The sequence below is a fragment of the Mytilus galloprovincialis genome, chromosome 5 (assembly GCF_965363235.1).
Source record: "Mytilus galloprovincialis chromosome 5, xbMytGall1.hap1.1, whole genome shotgun sequence".
Taxonomy (NCBI): Eukaryota; Metazoa; Mollusca; class Bivalvia; order Mytilida; family Mytilidae; genus Mytilus; species Mytilus galloprovincialis.
This window is the reverse complement of record NC_134842.1, coordinates 56,466,143-56,484,139: the sequence shown is the minus strand read 5'-3', so window position 1 is coordinate 56,484,139 and position 17,997 is coordinate 56,466,143. Positions and strand designations below refer to the sequence as shown.

At 32.0% G+C, this 17,997-nt stretch overlaps 2 protein-coding genes across 2 annotated transcripts in view; one reads left to right on the top strand and one right to left on the bottom strand.

Annotated features, from left to right (window-relative positions):
• LOC143076086 (carboxypeptidase D-like) overlaps positions 1-17,997 on the top strand; it is a 43,727-nt gene that overhangs the window by 12,232 nt on the left and 13,498 nt on the right. Inside the window, exons 10-19 of the mRNA XM_076251720.1 lie at positions 329-711; positions 2,395-2,543; positions 3,522-3,610; positions 3,963-4,179; positions 4,712-4,820; positions 10,171-10,326; positions 12,754-12,922; positions 13,375-13,567; positions 15,206-15,341; positions 16,392-16,544. Coding sequence (XP_076107835.1) covers positions 329-711; positions 2,395-2,543; positions 3,522-3,610; positions 3,963-4,179; positions 4,712-4,820; positions 10,171-10,326; positions 12,754-12,922; positions 13,375-13,567; positions 15,206-15,341; positions 16,392-16,544 — 1,754 coding nt within the window. The remainder of the gene's footprint in view (positions 1-328; positions 712-2,394; positions 2,544-3,521; positions 3,611-3,962; positions 4,180-4,711; positions 4,821-10,170; positions 10,327-12,753; positions 12,923-13,374; positions 13,568-15,205; positions 15,342-16,391; positions 16,545-17,997) is intronic.
• On the bottom strand, positions 5,794-8,202 carry LOC143076087 (E3 SUMO-protein ligase ZBED1-like). The gene is made up of 2 exons (XM_076251722.1): positions 8,015-8,202; positions 5,794-7,499 (listed from the first exon to the last, which is right to left on the bottom strand). Exons 1-2 carry the CDS (start codon positions 8,147-8,149, stop codon positions 6,489-6,491), a joined length of 1,146 nt encoding a protein of 381 aa, XP_076107837.1. The 5' UTR covers positions 8,150-8,202; the 3' UTR covers positions 5,794-6,488.

Genomic DNA, 17,997 nt, shown 5'->3' with positions numbered 1-17,997 from the left:
GAAGATTGGAAATTTGTTTACCAAAATATCAAATATATAAATGGAGGTGCAGAAGATCTTTCATAATGTGCTTTCTAATAATATTTTCAAGAGATTATAGAAAACTACTGTGAGTGGTTACTAACATACTTCAGTAGTAATTCCAAACCAGTTGCAACAATTGTTTTCATTTTCTTGTACTGAAACAGTGAATTGAGAACTTAACTCGATTTTGAAATTCTTTTGAGCAACTTCCAACAATCCATGTTAAGGTGTTCCTATAAAATCCCTTCCAATCACACCCCTTAGATCCCTTAAACAATTCAGTTATTTAAATTTGTCATTTCAGATATTCATCACAATCACAACAGGTTGTGGTCACATTTGATGCTGCTATTTATGTGAACTTTACTTTGGAGAAAGATTCGATCATCTCATGGTCCAAAGAAAAAGACTTTGACATCAAAGAAAACATAGAAACTATTAAATATCTGAGTCATACTGAAATGGATACTGAACTTGAAAAATTATCCAATGAAAATAAAGCAATTATGGAATATAAAATTATTGAGAAGACTCCCAAAGGAAACTCTATACCGTTGGTTCATCTTTCTTCAAATCTGACCAATCATGAAGCTGGAAAACCACATGTCCTTCTGATTGGTGGTCTCCATGGTAATGAGACTGTTGGTGCAGAGTTGTTGATGAGATTTGTTAGACATCAGATAACAGGTTTGTTATTATTAAAGCCATCAGGCCATCAGGTCATTCAAGTAAATTTTATGCTACTCATAGACAGTTTCAACATATCTGATAAGGGTCCACATCAAACATTTTTGTTTTTATGGCCCATCTACGATAGAAGAGGGGCATTATGTTTTCTGGTCTGTGCCTCTGTTCGTTCGTTCGTTTGTTCATCCGTCTGTGTGTCTGTTCTCTTCAGGTTAAAGTTTTTGGTCAAGGTAGTTTTTGAAGAAGTTGAAGTCCAATCAACTTGAAACTTAGTACACATGTTTCCCATGATATGATCTTTCTAATTTTAATGCCAAATTATAGTTTTGACCCAAATTTCTTGGTCCACTGAACATAGAAAATGATAGTGCGAAGTTCAGGTTAAAGTTTTTGGTCAAGGTAGTTTTTGATGAAGTTAAAGTTACATCAACTTGAAACTTAGTACACATGTTCTCTATGATATGATCTTTCTAATTTAAATTCCAAATTAAAGTTTTGACCCCAATTTCACGGTCCACTGAACATAGAAAATGATAGTACGAGTGGGGCATTCGTGTACTATGGACACATTCTTGTTGATAGTATGATATAAATAGTTATAACTTCTGTTTTTTTTTTCTCTAAGAAATAAACAAATGGAACTAACTTACATGTAGTCCTGAACCTATTGCCTGCAGCACTAGTATTTCCAATGACTGTTTGGAGGAGAGACCCGTCTGAAAAATTCTCCATATTTTTATGTCCCATTTACATGATTTATGGGCATTATGTTTTCTGGTCTGTGCGTCTCTTTGTCAGTATGTTCGTCCATCGTCTGTCTGTTCGTCTGTCCCGCTTCAGGTTAAAGTTTTTGGTCCAAGTTAAAGTTTTTGGTCGAGGTAGTTTTTGATGAAGTTGAAGTCCAATCAACTTGAAACTTAGGACACATGTTCCCTATGATATGATCTTCGTAATTTTAATGCCAAATTACAGATTTTATCCCATTTTCACGGTCCACTGAACATAGAAAATGATAGTGGGAATGGGGCATTCGTGTACTTGGTACACATTCTTGTTATCTAATATATGAATTAACAAATATTAGATTTGTATAGTTTTACATAGCCATAAATCTTTAAAAAAAAAATGTAAACATTATTATAGTAAGGATTGTACACAATACATGGAATGTCAGAATTTGCAGAAACAACTGAAATTGACTATTTTTTGTGAAAAGTTGCAAATATTAAAAAATGAGTAAATTTAAAAAAAGAAAAGACAAAATAACTATTATATGACTTACTTTCAAGGTAAAAAGAAAAAGAAACATTTTGTGCAATTTTTAATGATAAGCATTGACACCAGCCATTTATGCATATAAACAGTCACAACTATTGACATTTTAAGGTGGTACCTAACACCTGAACTAAAATTAATTTGGCTTGCTTAATTTTCTTAAAATTGTGACAAAGTATTTACTTTGACCCTTTGACAAAAATATAAAAAAATCAAAAAAAATGAACCAACTGTTTAATCAGAAAAATTACACTGGTTATATAGCAGTTTGACAAACACTTATTTTGATCATTGAGAAGCTTAATATCCATTAAGAACACAACGTCATTAAAATGTTCTGCTGATTTTACAGAGTTATCTCCCTGTAGTGTTAGGAACCGTCTTAATGTTTTTTTTTATACTTTTTAGGATACAATAAGAAAAACGATGAAACCCTGTCAATGTTTAATGAGTTCCATATCCATATCATACCTCAACTTAACGTAGACAATGTAGATACAAACCCAGATTGTAAAACTGATGTCAGTCTGGATACAATGGAACATGTTAACATGACAGTAAGTAAAACTGATGTCAGTCTGGATACAATGGAACATGTTAACATGACAGTAAGTAAAACTGATGTCAGTCTGGATACAATGGAACATGTTAACATGACAGTAAGTAAAACTGATGTCAGTCTGGATACAATGGAACATGTTAACATGACAGTAAGTATCAGTGGATGTGTAATTGTCTTAAGGGAGTTCGCTTATCGTTTCCAAATAATAAGCTTTTCAAAACACTAGGTTATATTGATAAGGGATTAAGAAAGAAATCAAAAGAGCAAAAAAAATATATAGGTCAATGTGCTTGTTTTCAAGATATTAACCATTGAAATTTTGGCGGGAAAATTTTCTCCCTTGACTTTTCATAGCTTTATCATTGACAAGTTTAAGTTCTCCAAATCTTCTAAAAAATAATTAAAATTTTATAAGACTTTTACAGATGGCTTATCATTATATATGTAATAAAATGTGAAAAGAAAAATGGGGGTCAATCGGCAATTTTTTTTAAGACATTCCAATGGATAAAACCAGAGGATTCCGAAAATCTGACAAAGATTTCAAAACATGACAAGCGATCATCCTTATTATTACTATAATAGGTTAGTACATACAGAAATAAGAAGTGGTATGATTGCCAATGAGACAATCTGCACCAGAGACCAAATGACATATTTAAGTTAACAATTATATGTCACAATGAACTTCATACTGCATAGTTCACTATGGAAGGTCACAGACTGACATATTTAAAACAATTCTAACATGAAAACTAACAGCCTTATTTATATATATAAAATAATAAATAGTAAAGTATACTTTTGGTAAACTCAAGGTATCAAGACATTTTCTCATTATTGGCACTTTTGTCTGTCGTGTGACAAAAAGTTAGGAACAATTTTGATTTTGGAAAGTTACTTGATCATTTCTTAAAATTTGTTAACACTTTTGAAAAGAAATGAGTTTAAAGTGTCATGTTTTTCTTTTCAGAGTCATGTTGTTAACATCTTGTTGAGCCAGATGAAAGAACATAAATTTAGTACAGTTTTAAGTTTAGATAGTGGAGGACTTTTTATGGTGTAAGTACATGCTTAACTTGTTACATGTGTTTATTGTATAGCAAAGCATATATTATATATATTAAATTAACACTTGTCCATCGTTGAATTTGTAGATTGTAATTTTTTTGTTGACATTTAGATGTCTCTCTTGTTGCATTGTGTTGATGAGTTGTTAATTCATTATCATGTAAGTACACCTGGTATTTATATTCATATTTAATAACTAATATGAATTGCAAAATCCATCAATTGTTTTAATAGAATGGACTGTTAATGTTAGATCATTGTTTTCTTGAATAACAAGGTCAAGTTCTCATGCTATTATCATAGATTCAAAGATAACCATTGGAATCATTGTTTACCTTTTCAGATTACCATGGCAACAAAGTAGAGATGGAGTAGCAGTGACCCCAGATGATGAAATATTTCAGTTACTAAGTCGTGGTTATACGGAAGCTTATCCTGACATGTACAAAACAGATGTCTGTAAAACATCTAGATCACATGGAATATTCCATGGTGCTGATTTTGGAACAGGATCAACAGGAGTTCTTGATAAAATGTACATGGATTACCACAGTTATATGGTATGTTGTAATATTTACATCACAGGTTATCATAGCAAGAAGATCTGTCACTTCAAGCAGTCTGACTTCAAGTACATGAGGCTAGAAATGTATGAAATTTACTCTCATTATATATACACATTATTGCAATTTGTCCTCCATTATTGGCTATCACAAATGTCCTTGCAAAATTTTGATGCCATAAAGAAAAACGTTTTAGCACATTGTTTTTACTCACCTTGATATCATTAAAAATTTTTTTTTATTGCTCTTGATCAAATATATATGTCCTACTACTGATTTCATAAAGGCCAATGATTTAATGATATCAAAGGATGATATTAAATAGTTTTTTCATACCATACTGATTTATAATTTTAACAACAAACGTCTGTTCATTTAACATTAAGATTCGATGAACTAAATTAATACACTATCTAATCATTGTAATGAAATTACTTGATTTTTCTCCTTTAAAAAAAAGGGGGCTTCTTTCACCAATTAATTTTACTCACATATAAAACTTGCATTTCATGCTTTATTTTTCAAATAGGTATCTGCACATATAAGTTGTTGCAGAGTACCAGCAGGGAACCAGCTAGGTCATATTTGGATGTCTAATTTACAGTCAATGATGAACTTTATACACAGGTCAAAACAAGGTAAGTCAATGTTTTCATTGTAACATTTTATTTTACAATTAGTTAATGAATGATGGAAATCAAAATGAATTTTTGCCTCATTCAAATTTTATGAAATTCATATAGTAGGGTGCCCAATCTATGAATTTGATTGGTTTGCCTTAACGAAATAACACATGGCTATATTTTATATCCTTGGAAAGAGGAGAACAAGCCTCTTCAAGATACCAATGTTGTCTGTGTCTGCCAAGGTCATGTTTTCAAAAAAATCAGGGTCAAAGGTCAAAGCAAAAATTCCAGAAAAATGCACAGTCACATTTAGATAGCCATCTAGTCCAGAATTACTCGTTTTAGTATTGTTCAAAACATCTGGTTATTAGTTTGTCTTCAAAATCAAAAGAAAGCTATGTCTGAGAAATTGATCATTTTGAGTTATTAAAATCATTTCATTTTCATACTGATACCTTCCCTTAACTGCTCTTGAACGATTTTAGGAAAAATGGTAAGAAAATTTGTGAAGTAAATGGGATGCAACAGTTAAAATGAAATCGTTGATGCCATAAGTATGAGCAAATATCAGCTGGTAATGTGATTTTTGTAATCTTTTTTGGAAAAAAGGCACCAGCTTTAAAGTTATCACAAAATGACCTTAATTAGGTGAAAAAATGCGGGATCCTTGGTTTAAGCCCACCAACCACATCAAGGTCAGAGACCATCAGGGATGGGGTCGATTACTTTGAAATGTAATCGATTACATTACAATTACTTTGCTTATTTTATGTAATTGATTACATTATGATTACACCCAATTTCAAATGTAATTGATTACATTAGATTGCTTTTCTCCATTGTAATCATGATCACTTGTGATTACTTATGATTACATTGTATATTTTACTTAACATCAACAAACTAAATCTATAGAATTTTTTTTTTAATATCATAAATATATACAAGTTAAGTAAAGTGATACTTGTACTGTTATGCAGCCATAAGTCCTTTATGCAATTGCAAATTTTTCATTGCATTTTATCATTATCAGCATTTGAAAGGTTGAATCACTAAGTCTGCATCTATCTGGCCTAAAGAATTTTCCAGCAACACTAAAAAGTTGTTCAACTAGAGCAGAAGTAGCAGGAATTGTGAGATAAGTCTTTGCAAGTTTTGTCAGTATTGGGTATATCTCAGTATGGTCATTCCAGTACTTTAATGGATCACATGCATCATCACATGGCTCAAGAAGGTATTGCGAAATTTCCATTTTAACAATATCACCTGAGATATGCTTTTTCCTCCCCTTTGTTGGTGTCATGAAACTGAACAATCCTGTGTCATCAGATTTGGACATCTTCCTTGGGGGAGAACTTTCATCACTGTAATTTTCACAATCAAGTTTTTGCTTCCATGCATATGTTAGAAGCTTCTTCTCTATTGCAACTGGATCTTTTGACCATCTTAGTTTGAACCTAGGATCCAATATTGCTGAAATCAGATATACATCTTCAGATATAAAGCATGATAGTCGTTTTGTCATTGAAGACATAAGTGTTGAAACCATTTTGTTGTTGTATGTGGTAGACAGTTCTGCAAGTTTGTGTTCAAGTCCTAGTGTAACTGGAACAGCTAAACTTCCTGACACATTAATTTCCTTTTGTACCATTATTGTGGCATCCTCAAAAGGCTTAAGCACTAAGCATAGTTCTTGTAATAGTTTACGCTCATATATCCAGTGACCTTAATTGTATCTAGTTTGTTCAACTTTTCTTCAGACACTTCAAGAACAGAGCAAATCATAGTTATTTGTGAATTCCACCGTGTTGTGTTGTCAGCCTGTAGCCTTTTCTCGCCTTCTAGGATGTCAGATGCATTTATTGACTTTCGCACATATCTTACAATATTTGATGCTTTACTGATAACTGTTTTTAAATGTGGACTAGCATCCTTTAATCCATCTCTTACCACCAGTTGTAGAGTATGAGCATAACATCTTCCATGTTTTGGTAAATCATCTTCAGGAAAGTCAAGTTTAATAGGTTCCAATTCAGATTCGTCATTTTCATCTTCACTGTCTGATTTAGAATTTATTTCCTCATGATTACATGTATATCCCGGGAGACTGAAGTCAAATGCTTTGGTCATGTTTGAAGCATTGTCAGTTATAATGTTTGTAATTTTGTCTGCAATATTATAACAAGCAACTGCCTCTTCATATTCCTGGCGTATATTCTCAGCACAGTGTTTCCCCTTAAAACGTTTACAAGATACCATGATAGACTTCATGCACCAATCAAGTATGAAGTGACCTGTGATTCCCAAGAATCCCTTCATCTGACGATTAGACCATAAATTGATAGTCAGACACACACTTTCTGCTGAGTGTAATTTTTCCTTTATATTTGATTGAATATTGCTTGCTTTCTGATATAATAGTTTGGAAGAAAGATGTTTCCTGCTAGGAAGTTGATATTTTGGATTCAATGATTCGACAAAGGCATTGAATTCAGGACTCTCTACAACTGAGAGTGTTGTTAAATTTCCAGCTACAAATGAAACCAAAGCATCTGTAATCTGCATTTGAGAAGCATCATTGGCAGAGTATTTTGAAACTGATGTTGATTTTGTAAAGTTGCTTATATTTGTTTGCGATATTTGTGTACCATCCTCAGATTTACTTTGAATGAAAATGTCTCTATGCTTTCTCTGTAAAAGAAAACAAAAACATGGTTATTTATTTATTATTTATAAAAAGAACTAAACAGACAGTGACTAATTAATGATCAAGTACATTGTAGTCTTATTGTGTTTGACCCGAGGACATAATTGACATGTATACATGTTTTTACAGGTGTTAATCCCCATTTAAAATTTTATGACAATCAATAGGTGTAATCAAAATGTGTGGTGTTAATTGTATTATTAAATAATGTTATGAATTGCTAATATAAATTACATGCACAATTATATAACATATTTTAATATTGAACATTTAAAAAATTATTTTGTGTAAACTGAAAATTGGAACTATTTTCAAAGTTCATGCATATTTTATCTTCAAATTTGATAGATGTTTAAAGCAATGAAAACATAAAATATTGTAATATTTATAAAGTACAAATTGTAGACCTGATACCCTTGTTCTAAATTTTGATCTCTCAAGAAATGATAATAATCATGATAATATTTCAACATTTCAATAAGTATTTAAACTAACTTACCTTTAAATGTGTCACAAAGTTTGATGTTGTTTTGGCATTGCCAGAGATGTATGTTGGACAATATTTGCACTTTGCCTTCACAGTCCCAGAATTTGGTGCATGATCAGGAAACACAAAGTGTTTCAAAGCAGACATTTTATATAAATTTCAACATAACATCCAATTCAAAAATTAAAGATAAAAGCTTAGTTATAGACTTATAATATAAATAAAATCTGTACAACAAAGGAAATTTAAATATCCAATAAAAAGAGTGAAAATAACTAGTGAGTAGATTTCAATGCAAGAGTAAATACTAAGAAAATGCTAGTTTAATCCAGTTTGATCACTGAAGTATAGAAAATAAACATGTTTCACTTTTTTCTAATTAAATAGTTTAAATCTTAAATCAAATCTTAACCATAGTTATACAAAACTTTTTCAAACAGTAATAAAGATCAATGACAATTGGACAATGTAAAACATTGTAAACATAAGTTTGATGTGCCAGCATGATTTATTTAAAAAAAAAATATGTCTTCAAAATTTGTAATCCTCAAGTAATCATATGAATGTAATCTAAAAGTAATCTAAAAGTAATCATGATTACACCTGTTTTTTGCAATGTAATCGATTACTTGTAATAAAAAAATGAATGATTACTGATTACATGACAAAATGTAATCGATTACAGCTGATTACGATTACTGATTACGATTACCCCATGCCTGGAGACCATATGGCAGGGTTTTTTTTTTTTTTTTTTATATATATCTTTTCCGAATAGATAGATTATTACTTTATTTCTCACAATTTCAAAATTTAGTAGATGTTTTATGTATTGTTTAGAAAATATTATGGACTGCTTAATTTTTATTCGATTGGTAACAATGATTGATAAGGTACATACAGAAAAATGAAATCTTATACATCGTCATCTCCATCACGATCTTCATCAATATTTCTAAATGAAACCAGACCAGTATTTACATTTTGACATATGTCATTTGCCTGACATGGGCATACATTTGTACATGATAGATTTTGTTCAAAGCAAATGCAACCCTTTGAAAACACAGATTTCCTACCTTTGAAATAGACAAGTCATTCTTCTTTTCCCGACCGAACTTCGAGGTAGACAAGAACAAGTCTTTCTTCTTTTCCCATCCGAACTAAAGATGAGAATGTAGGGTAGTTTTGCTATACAAGCTATATGGAAAGACATCAAATTTATGTCTGGAGTGAAGCTCTTATTACATATTTAAAAAAAAAAGTAGATTCACAAGGAGGAAGTTTGACAAGGGAGAAATTTTAAATTGTAGCCAATTTTACGCTAAATTTGTCAAGGCAGAATTAACACTAAATTTGTGTTTTAAATTGCTATTTTATTCGCACTAATTAAGATTACACAAAGATATTGGGCACACATATGAACTATGTCTTATTGACGTAATCAGAGTAAGAATCCGTGAAAGTAACACACAATAAATTTTCTTTTGTTCAAAATGTGGTAAATTTCAGCTAAAAAATTAGTCTTACTAAAATAAATAATTTCAGCTTTCGTTATATATGTATGATACATTTGATTTTTAAGCTAAATGATAAGTATCATTTGAACAAAGAAAACAGAAAGCAATAATTTTATTTTTCATGTTGAAGTTGGCCTGTATGATGAGGCATCTTTGCAATTGGGTACCCTAAGAAACCACAAAATTTTGAAAAATGTGACCATGGGAGCTTACACCGACATTCATGATTGGAAAATATTATGATTTTCCAATAGTTTGCATATTAATATAGCTGTGTGTTATCCGTGTACTTAAACTGGTTAACTAGCATGACTAGACGCCTTTTTCGATACTGGGCACCCTACTAATACAGAAGGCTCAGAACAAAAATTCACAGACAGAGTTAAAAAATTGGGCAGTGATTAAGTTCTAAAGTTATGCCACTTGGAAAATTACCAAATTTTGTATTCTGTATTCTAACTTGTTTGTCTAACCCAAATTTATAAAGCTCATACACCATGTAGACATAGATTGAATTTGGATTGTGAGTCATTAACTGTTCTAGAGTTATGCCCCTTTAAACTTGAAAATTGCAAAGTTTGAGCGGAGACATTTGTGTCCTATGACTTATCTTTATATATATATATATATATTGAGCAATAATTTCAGGTGTATATGGGATTGTCTATGATGACAAAAGTAAACCAATTAGTGGAGCTACTGTTAAGATAAATGAAAAAGAGGCTGCTTTATCAACCAATGAAATGGGAGAGTTTTATTCCATTCTGACAGAAGGAAAACATAACCTTGAAGTAGCAGCCCCAGGTTTGTATGAATAATTTTACATATGTGCATGTACATTTTAAATATAGTAATTTAACCATATATTAGAGAATCAAGGGTTTAAAATCTTAGTCAGTTTGATTTTTTATTTTGAAAATATTAATAAATGAGTATTTGATATCAATTAGTGATAAAGTAAGGTGAAAATTGGTTTCACTTCACAAAACGGTTAATACATTTCTGAAGTAATGGCTTTGTTTGTATTGGTTAGATTAAATTCTCTTATGGATGCTTGTTATATATTTCTTGCATGAATAAATATTTCTCGTATCACACTGCACAGAGTGTGAAACAAAAAATGGATACGAAAAATTTGGATTTAGTTGATTGAAATAACAACTCTTTGTTAGTTAATTTAACTAGTAATAATAAATTCTTCAAAGACTCATTTATTATTGTATTGAAATTCGATAAACCAAGTTAATATCCCATTCTGACTCGTTACGAAACCTATAAACCTTTTTATTGGGTCACAAGAGTATAATGAATTATATTGGACTAACTTTTAGGTAAATAGTAGTACTCATCTGCAATTTTTACTTCCAGATAGCATCAGAACAGCAGGTAGTCCAGTTTTAAATGACTCAAAAGTTTTATGAAAAAATATTTTGTTTTTTGTTTGTCTTATTTCATAGTTGAAATGTTGATCAGCTAAATGGAATTTGTTAAGTGAACATCTCTTCATTTGTTCATTCTTTCATTGATTATTTTGTTTGTATTTCAAATTTTGCTTTCTCGTTGTTGAGCCAGTTCATATTTCAAATTGTATTTTATTTATTTGTTTCTTGTTACTTTCTTTTGACATTTGAAAAGTAAATATAGATTTTTCATACAAACAGATCTAAATTTAGATGTACCTGTAATATATATTTTAACTGTATTCCAGTTTACGCTGAATATATACTGAAGATTCATAATTTTTGTTGGATACCAATTTTCGTGGGTTTGGTGGGTAAAAGTGAACTACAATTTCAAATGTGTAACAAATTATAAATTTTCTATAGGCTTTGTATGCAGAGATTGACAAAACCACAAAATCATATCCACAAAAATGCAAGTTTTCTTCAATCCACGTAAATTGATTCCCAGGAAAATTAATTGAATCCATAGTTTACTTTATTTTTATTATTATATCTTTTTATCTATTTATGTTTCTGCTTCAAACTTTAAATTTTATAGGGAGTAAATAAAAATAACTAGAGGCTATAAAGAGCCTGTGTCAGTCACCTTGGTCTATGTGAATATTAAACAGAGGAAGCAGATGGATTCATGACAAAATTGTGTTTTGGTGATGGTGATGTGTTTGTACATCTTACTTTCCTAAACAGTCTTGCTGCTTACAATTATCTCTATCTATAATGAACTTGGCCCAGAAGTTGCAGGGGAAAATGTTAATAAAAATTTACAAATTTTATGAAAATTGTTAAAAATTGACTATAAAGGACAATAACTCCTTAGGGGGTCAATTGACCATTTCGGTAATGTTGACTTATTTGTAAAGCTTACTTTGCTGAACATTATTGCTATTATGATAATAGAACAAAGGGGTAAAATGTAGTTTTTGGCTTATAACTCTGAAACCAAAGCATTTAGAGCATATCTGACATGGGGGTTAAATTGTTTATCAGGTCAAGATCTATCTGCCCTGAAATTTTCAGACAAATCAGACAACCTGTTGTTGGGTTGCTGCCCCTGAATTAGTAATTTTAAGAAAAATTGGCAGATTTTGATTATTATCTTTAATATAATTATAGATAGAGATAAACTGTAAACAGCAATAATGTTCAGCAAAATAAGATCTACAAATAAGTCAACTGACCAAAATTGTCAATTGACCCCTTAAGGAGTTATTGCCCTTTATAGTCAATTGTTAACAATTTTCATAAATTTTTATTAATTTTTGTAAATTTTTAGGAAATATTTTCCACTGTAATTACTTGGCCAAGTTCATTATAGATAGAGATAATTGTAGCAATAAGAATGTTCAGTAAAGAAAGATCTAAAAACACATTACCATCACCAAAACACCATTTTGTCATGAATTTATCTGTGTCCATTGTTAATATGCACATAGACCAAGGTGAGCGACACAGGCTCTTGAGAGCCTCTAGTTAGCCATGGCGGCCATCTTGGTTGGTCGGACGGGTCACTGGACACATTTTATAAACTAGATACCCCAATGATGATTGTGGCCAAGTTTGGTTTAATTTGGCCCAGTAGTTTCAGAGAAGATTTTTGTAAAAGTTAACGACGACGGATGACGACGACGGACCCAAAGTGATAGGAAAAGCTCACTTGGCCCTTTCGGACCAGGTGAGCTAAAAATGTTAAATGCTGAAAGTTGTATTAAGCAAATTCACATTCTATTGACAATCTGAGTTCTGCATGGGTGTCTTGTGAATATTACAGGATATGAACCACAAACACAGCAGATTATAATTAAACCATACAACACATCAAAGATCAGGATCGATTTGAATAAAGAAGTAGAGAAAATAGATTACCACAGACCATTAGAGATGATGTCAGCCCTCAGGAATGTCACCAAAAACTGTTCTTCTATCATGACATTAGAGAGGTAAGAGTCTGGTCAGGTGTTCATAACTGGTCATGTGACTTATTACCAGTTATAATTTTAGAAGTTTGCTAGGTGAGTCCTTTTGCGTCCTCCTACCTATTGTGAAATAGAGTCCTGATGCTGAGAACAACATCACAATTGGTGGCAGCTCTCAGGAATATTATATGTAAAAAATGTCAATAAAAATAAATGTGTTTCAAATAAACATTGCTTTTGATTTGTGTTAAGATGAAAAAGTTGTAAAAATAATAGGAATAGTTTTTATCATAAATGAAATAACCAATTGTCTTCCAGATTAATTGCTTAAGTATTCAACTGATACAACCCCTAAGGCTAACTAGGGAGTAGTAATATGGTCACATGATTTCTCCCATCTGGTCGCTTGACCTATTGAAAGGCGAGGGATCTGGTGTGCTGTGTATTAAAAACTAAGTTATGAATTCTATTTGCAGCCTTGGTAAAACACAAGAAAAGAGAGATGTGATGATGTTGAATATAGGTCACCAAGATAACAAAGACAAATTTGTATCACATGTTTTGATGATAGCTGGTATCCATGGAAATGAAGCAGTTGGGCCTGAACTTTTGCTGCAGATTGCAATTGATATCTGTGAAAATAATGGAAAAGATTTTATGATTTCTAAGGTTTGTATTTATGGAATTACCTTGACCACAGAGCCAAACAAAAATATTTTTATGAATTAAGAATTACATTTGTAGAGCTATACTATTTTTTTATTGTGCTTAAATATTTTAACATAGTTAGTTGTTAGGAATACAGAACTTAAAACCTTTACCATCTTTGCAATTTACAATTGCATGAGTAACTATCTATTCATAATAAGACTAGTTCGATTATTGGAAATCTTTATTCATTGGTCCAACAAAAAAAAAAAGTCAAAAACAAAAATCAGCAAAACACCAAAGGTAAAATAAATGGGCTAGCATATAAATGCGACAATTACAGAGGAAAATTGTTTTTTTTTTAAAGGAGTAGGTTCAGTAAGACCCCTTTTTGGCCTCAAAATATAGCTGTTTTACAAAATTGTGAAAATGTAACAAAAACCATCTGAAAAGTGACGGTTTTTTGCATATTTGATAGATTTTTCTTAGTTCAGCTTGAATCGGAGCGTTTTTAATGACTAAAGCAGTTACAATCTTTCACATTAACTAATTGAATCAATTGAAATAGACACTGAAGTGTTTAAAAAGTGTTCAAAATCGTTCGTTAGATGGATCTGACATTTGAGGCCAAAATCGGCCCTTACCGGACCTACTCCTTTCTGTAAAAATGACACATTGAATGTAGAAACAGCTTTAGTTTTTTGTTGAGCCTGCAACTTTAATTGCAGAAAGCTCAAAATAGGGATAGTAATCCGGCTACGACGGCGGCGGCGTTAGCTAACTTCTTAAAAGCTTTATATTTTAGAAGGTGGAAGACCTATATGCTTCATACTTTGTATATAGATGCCTCATGTTACGAACTTTCCGTCAGTCACATGTCCAATGTCCTTGACCTCATGGTTCAGTGACTACTTGAAAAAAAAGTTAAGATTTTTTTGTAATGTTAAATTCTCTGTTATTTTAAGTTATAGGATAACTATATTTGGTATGTGCGTACCTTGCAAGGCCATCTTGTCATCTGACCTTGACTTCATTTTCATGCATATGGTTCAGTGGTTATTGTTAAGTTTTTGTGTTTTGGTCTGTTTTTCTTATCCTAAAATGCAATAGGTCTACTATATTTGGTGTATGGAATGATTGTAAGGTGTACATGTCTAGCTGACATGTGTCATCTGACCTATACCTCATTTTCATGGTTCAGTGGTCAAAGTTAAGTTTTTGAGTTTTGGTCTATTTTTCTAATACTATATGCAATAGGTCAACTACATTTGGTGTATTGAAATATTTTATGATCCATATGTCAGTCGCACAGGTTTTATTTGACCGTAACCTCATTTTCACAGTTCATTACTAAGTGTTAAGTATTTGTGTTTGGTTTGTTTTTCTTAATTTATAAGCAATAGGTCAACTTTATTTGTTGTATGAAAGAATTGTTAGCTGTACATGTCTGCCTGGCATGGTTCCTCTGATCTTGGCCTCATTTTCATGGTTCATTGATCAATGTTTAGTTTTCTTGGTTAATGTTGAGTTTATGTGACAGTTATAATAAAGCTTTATATTTAGGACTATCAACATAATATCAATGATTAGTAAAGAAGGTAAGACATTTCAGCGTGTGCACTCTTGTTATGAACATGTCATTATTTGTTATAATTTCAGATGTTTGATACTATGGAGCTACACATTGTGCCCATGTTAAACCCAGATGGCGCAAGGATAGCCACTGCTGGACAGTGTGCTGGTCAACATGGGGTCACTAATGGCAAAAATATTGATCTTAACACAAACTTTCCAAGTAAGTGACTATTGGTATATGTTATTGATAAATGTCACCATGGCTTAAAATTTTGACTTAATAAATTAGTAAATTCAATAAAAAAAATCCTCAAATATTAAAGTGGAACTTTTGACATTAAAGAAATGTCGTGCCTCCCCTAAGTGAATAAATTTTAGTAATAAAGATTGAGTTCAATTTTCCATTTCATTTTAGTTGACCTTTATTAGCAGACTTATCTTTAGAACTTCACACCACACAGGTTGAAATAGTTTCATCATGTAACATTAAGCTAAATATATTAAAAGATGAAAAAAGTCCAGTTGCCTTTTTTCATAAATTCCTAAAAGTTAGGATAGAAAATCATTAAAATACTCATTTAAATTGGTAGAAAGACAATTTCACTCAATAAAACAGTTTTCCGAAAGGTTTGGAATATTTGACCTTTATATGAAGACATCTAGTCAGGAGAAATGAAAATATTAAAATCATTTGATACATTAATTGGTTGTATTTTCCCCTGTTCGCCCTATAATAGTGTAAGTATTCTAAATGAACTCTTACAATCCTTATACCAAAAACATTGCATTCAAGTCTATATTTGTAATTAACGGAAGAATCGGTGGCTGAGTTGTCTATTAAAGTAGTTTAACCACTGAATCGCTAGTTTGTCAATACTGTAGTTTTAAGGGGGTAGACCTTGGTTCAGGGAGATAACTCTTTAAATCAGTAATGTGTTTGTAAAAGCCAAGTTTTGTCAATAAATTTTAAGCATTTACCTGAAACAGATTGGAAATAATCTATGTATCCTAGAAGCTTAGAACATATTTATGAAAATGGCTGACACAAACGTACTGAGGATTTTCAGAGTTATTTCCCTTAACCTAGGTCTGCCTCCTTAAGTTCCTGCCAAAGGTTGGTGATTCTCTCCTGACATTCAGGTTTCTATCACCAATAAAATTTGACTTCCAAGAAATAGCAATTAGTGCTGAAAGTAGCATTAAATCCCAATTAATCAATCTATATTTGTTTATTCACAAGTAATATTTCATATTCTATTCTGTATTTTAGGTATGTACAGCAACTATACAAGTGGGAGCCAGAGGGCTGTAGAGACCAAACTTTTAATGTCCTGGATGGAGAAACACCATCCTAGTGTGACCATTATACTCAACGGAGGATCTCAAATTATAACTCACCCATACTACTCTAAAGGGCAAACTGGTGAGTAATCTCTACCACCTATAAACACCATCCTAGTATGACCATTATACTCAACAGAGGATCTCAAATTATAACTCACCCATACTACTCTAAAGGGCAAACTGGTGAGTAATCTCTACCACCTATAAACACCATCCTAGTATGACCATTATACTCAACAGAGGATCTCAAATTATAACTCACCCATACTACTCAAAAGGGCAAACTGGTGAGTAATCTATCTCAAATAGAAACACCATCCTAGTGTGACCATTATACTCAAAGAAGGATCTCAAATAATAACACACCCATACTACTCAAAATGGCAAACAGGTAAGTTATCTCTCCCATATACAAACACCATCCTAGTGTGACCATTATACTCAATGGAGGATCTCAAATTATAACTCACCCATACTACTCTAAAGGGCAAACTGGTTAGTAATCTCTACCACAAACAAACACAATCCTAGTGTGACCATTATACTCAAAAGAGGATCTCAAATTATAACTCACCCATACTACTCTAAAGGGCAAACTGGTGAGTAATCTCTACCACCTATAAACACCATCCTAGTATGACCATTATACTCAACAGAGGATCTCAAATTATAACTCACCCATACTACTCTAAAGGGCAAACTGGTGAGTAATCTATCTCAAATAGAAACACCATCCTAGTGTGACCATTATACTCAAAAGAGGATCTCAAATTATAACTCACCCATGCTACTCAAAAGGGCAAACAGGTCAGTTATCTCACTCAAATAGAAACACCATCCTAGTGTGACCATTATACTCAACAGAGGATCTCAAATTATAACTCACCCATACTACTCTAAAGGGCAAACAGGTAAGTTATCTCTACCACAAACAAACACCATCCTAGTGTGACCATTATACTCAACAGAGGATCTCAAATTATAACACACCCATACTACTCTAAAGGGCAAACAGGTAAGTTATCTCTTCCACAAACAAACACCATCCTAGTGTGACCATTATACTCAACGCAGGATCTCAAATAATAACACACCCATACTACTCTAAAGGGCAAACAGGTAAGTTATCTCTAACACAAACGAACACCATCCTAGTGTGACCATTATACCCAATGAAAGATCTCAAATTATAACTCACCCATACTACTCTAAAGGGCAAACAGGTAAGTTATCTCTACCACAAACAAACACCATCCTAGTATGACCATTATACCCAATGGAGGATCTCAAATTATAACTCACCCATACTACTCTAAAGGGCAAACTGGTTAGTTATCTCTCCAAAAAACAAACACCATCCTAGTGTCCCCATTATACTCAATTGAGGATCTCAAATTATAACACACCCATACTACTCAAAAGGGCAAACAGGTAAGTTATCTATCTCAAATAGAAACACCATCCTAGTGTGACCATTATACTCAATGGAGGATCTCAAATTATAACTCACCCATACTACTCTAAAGGGCAAA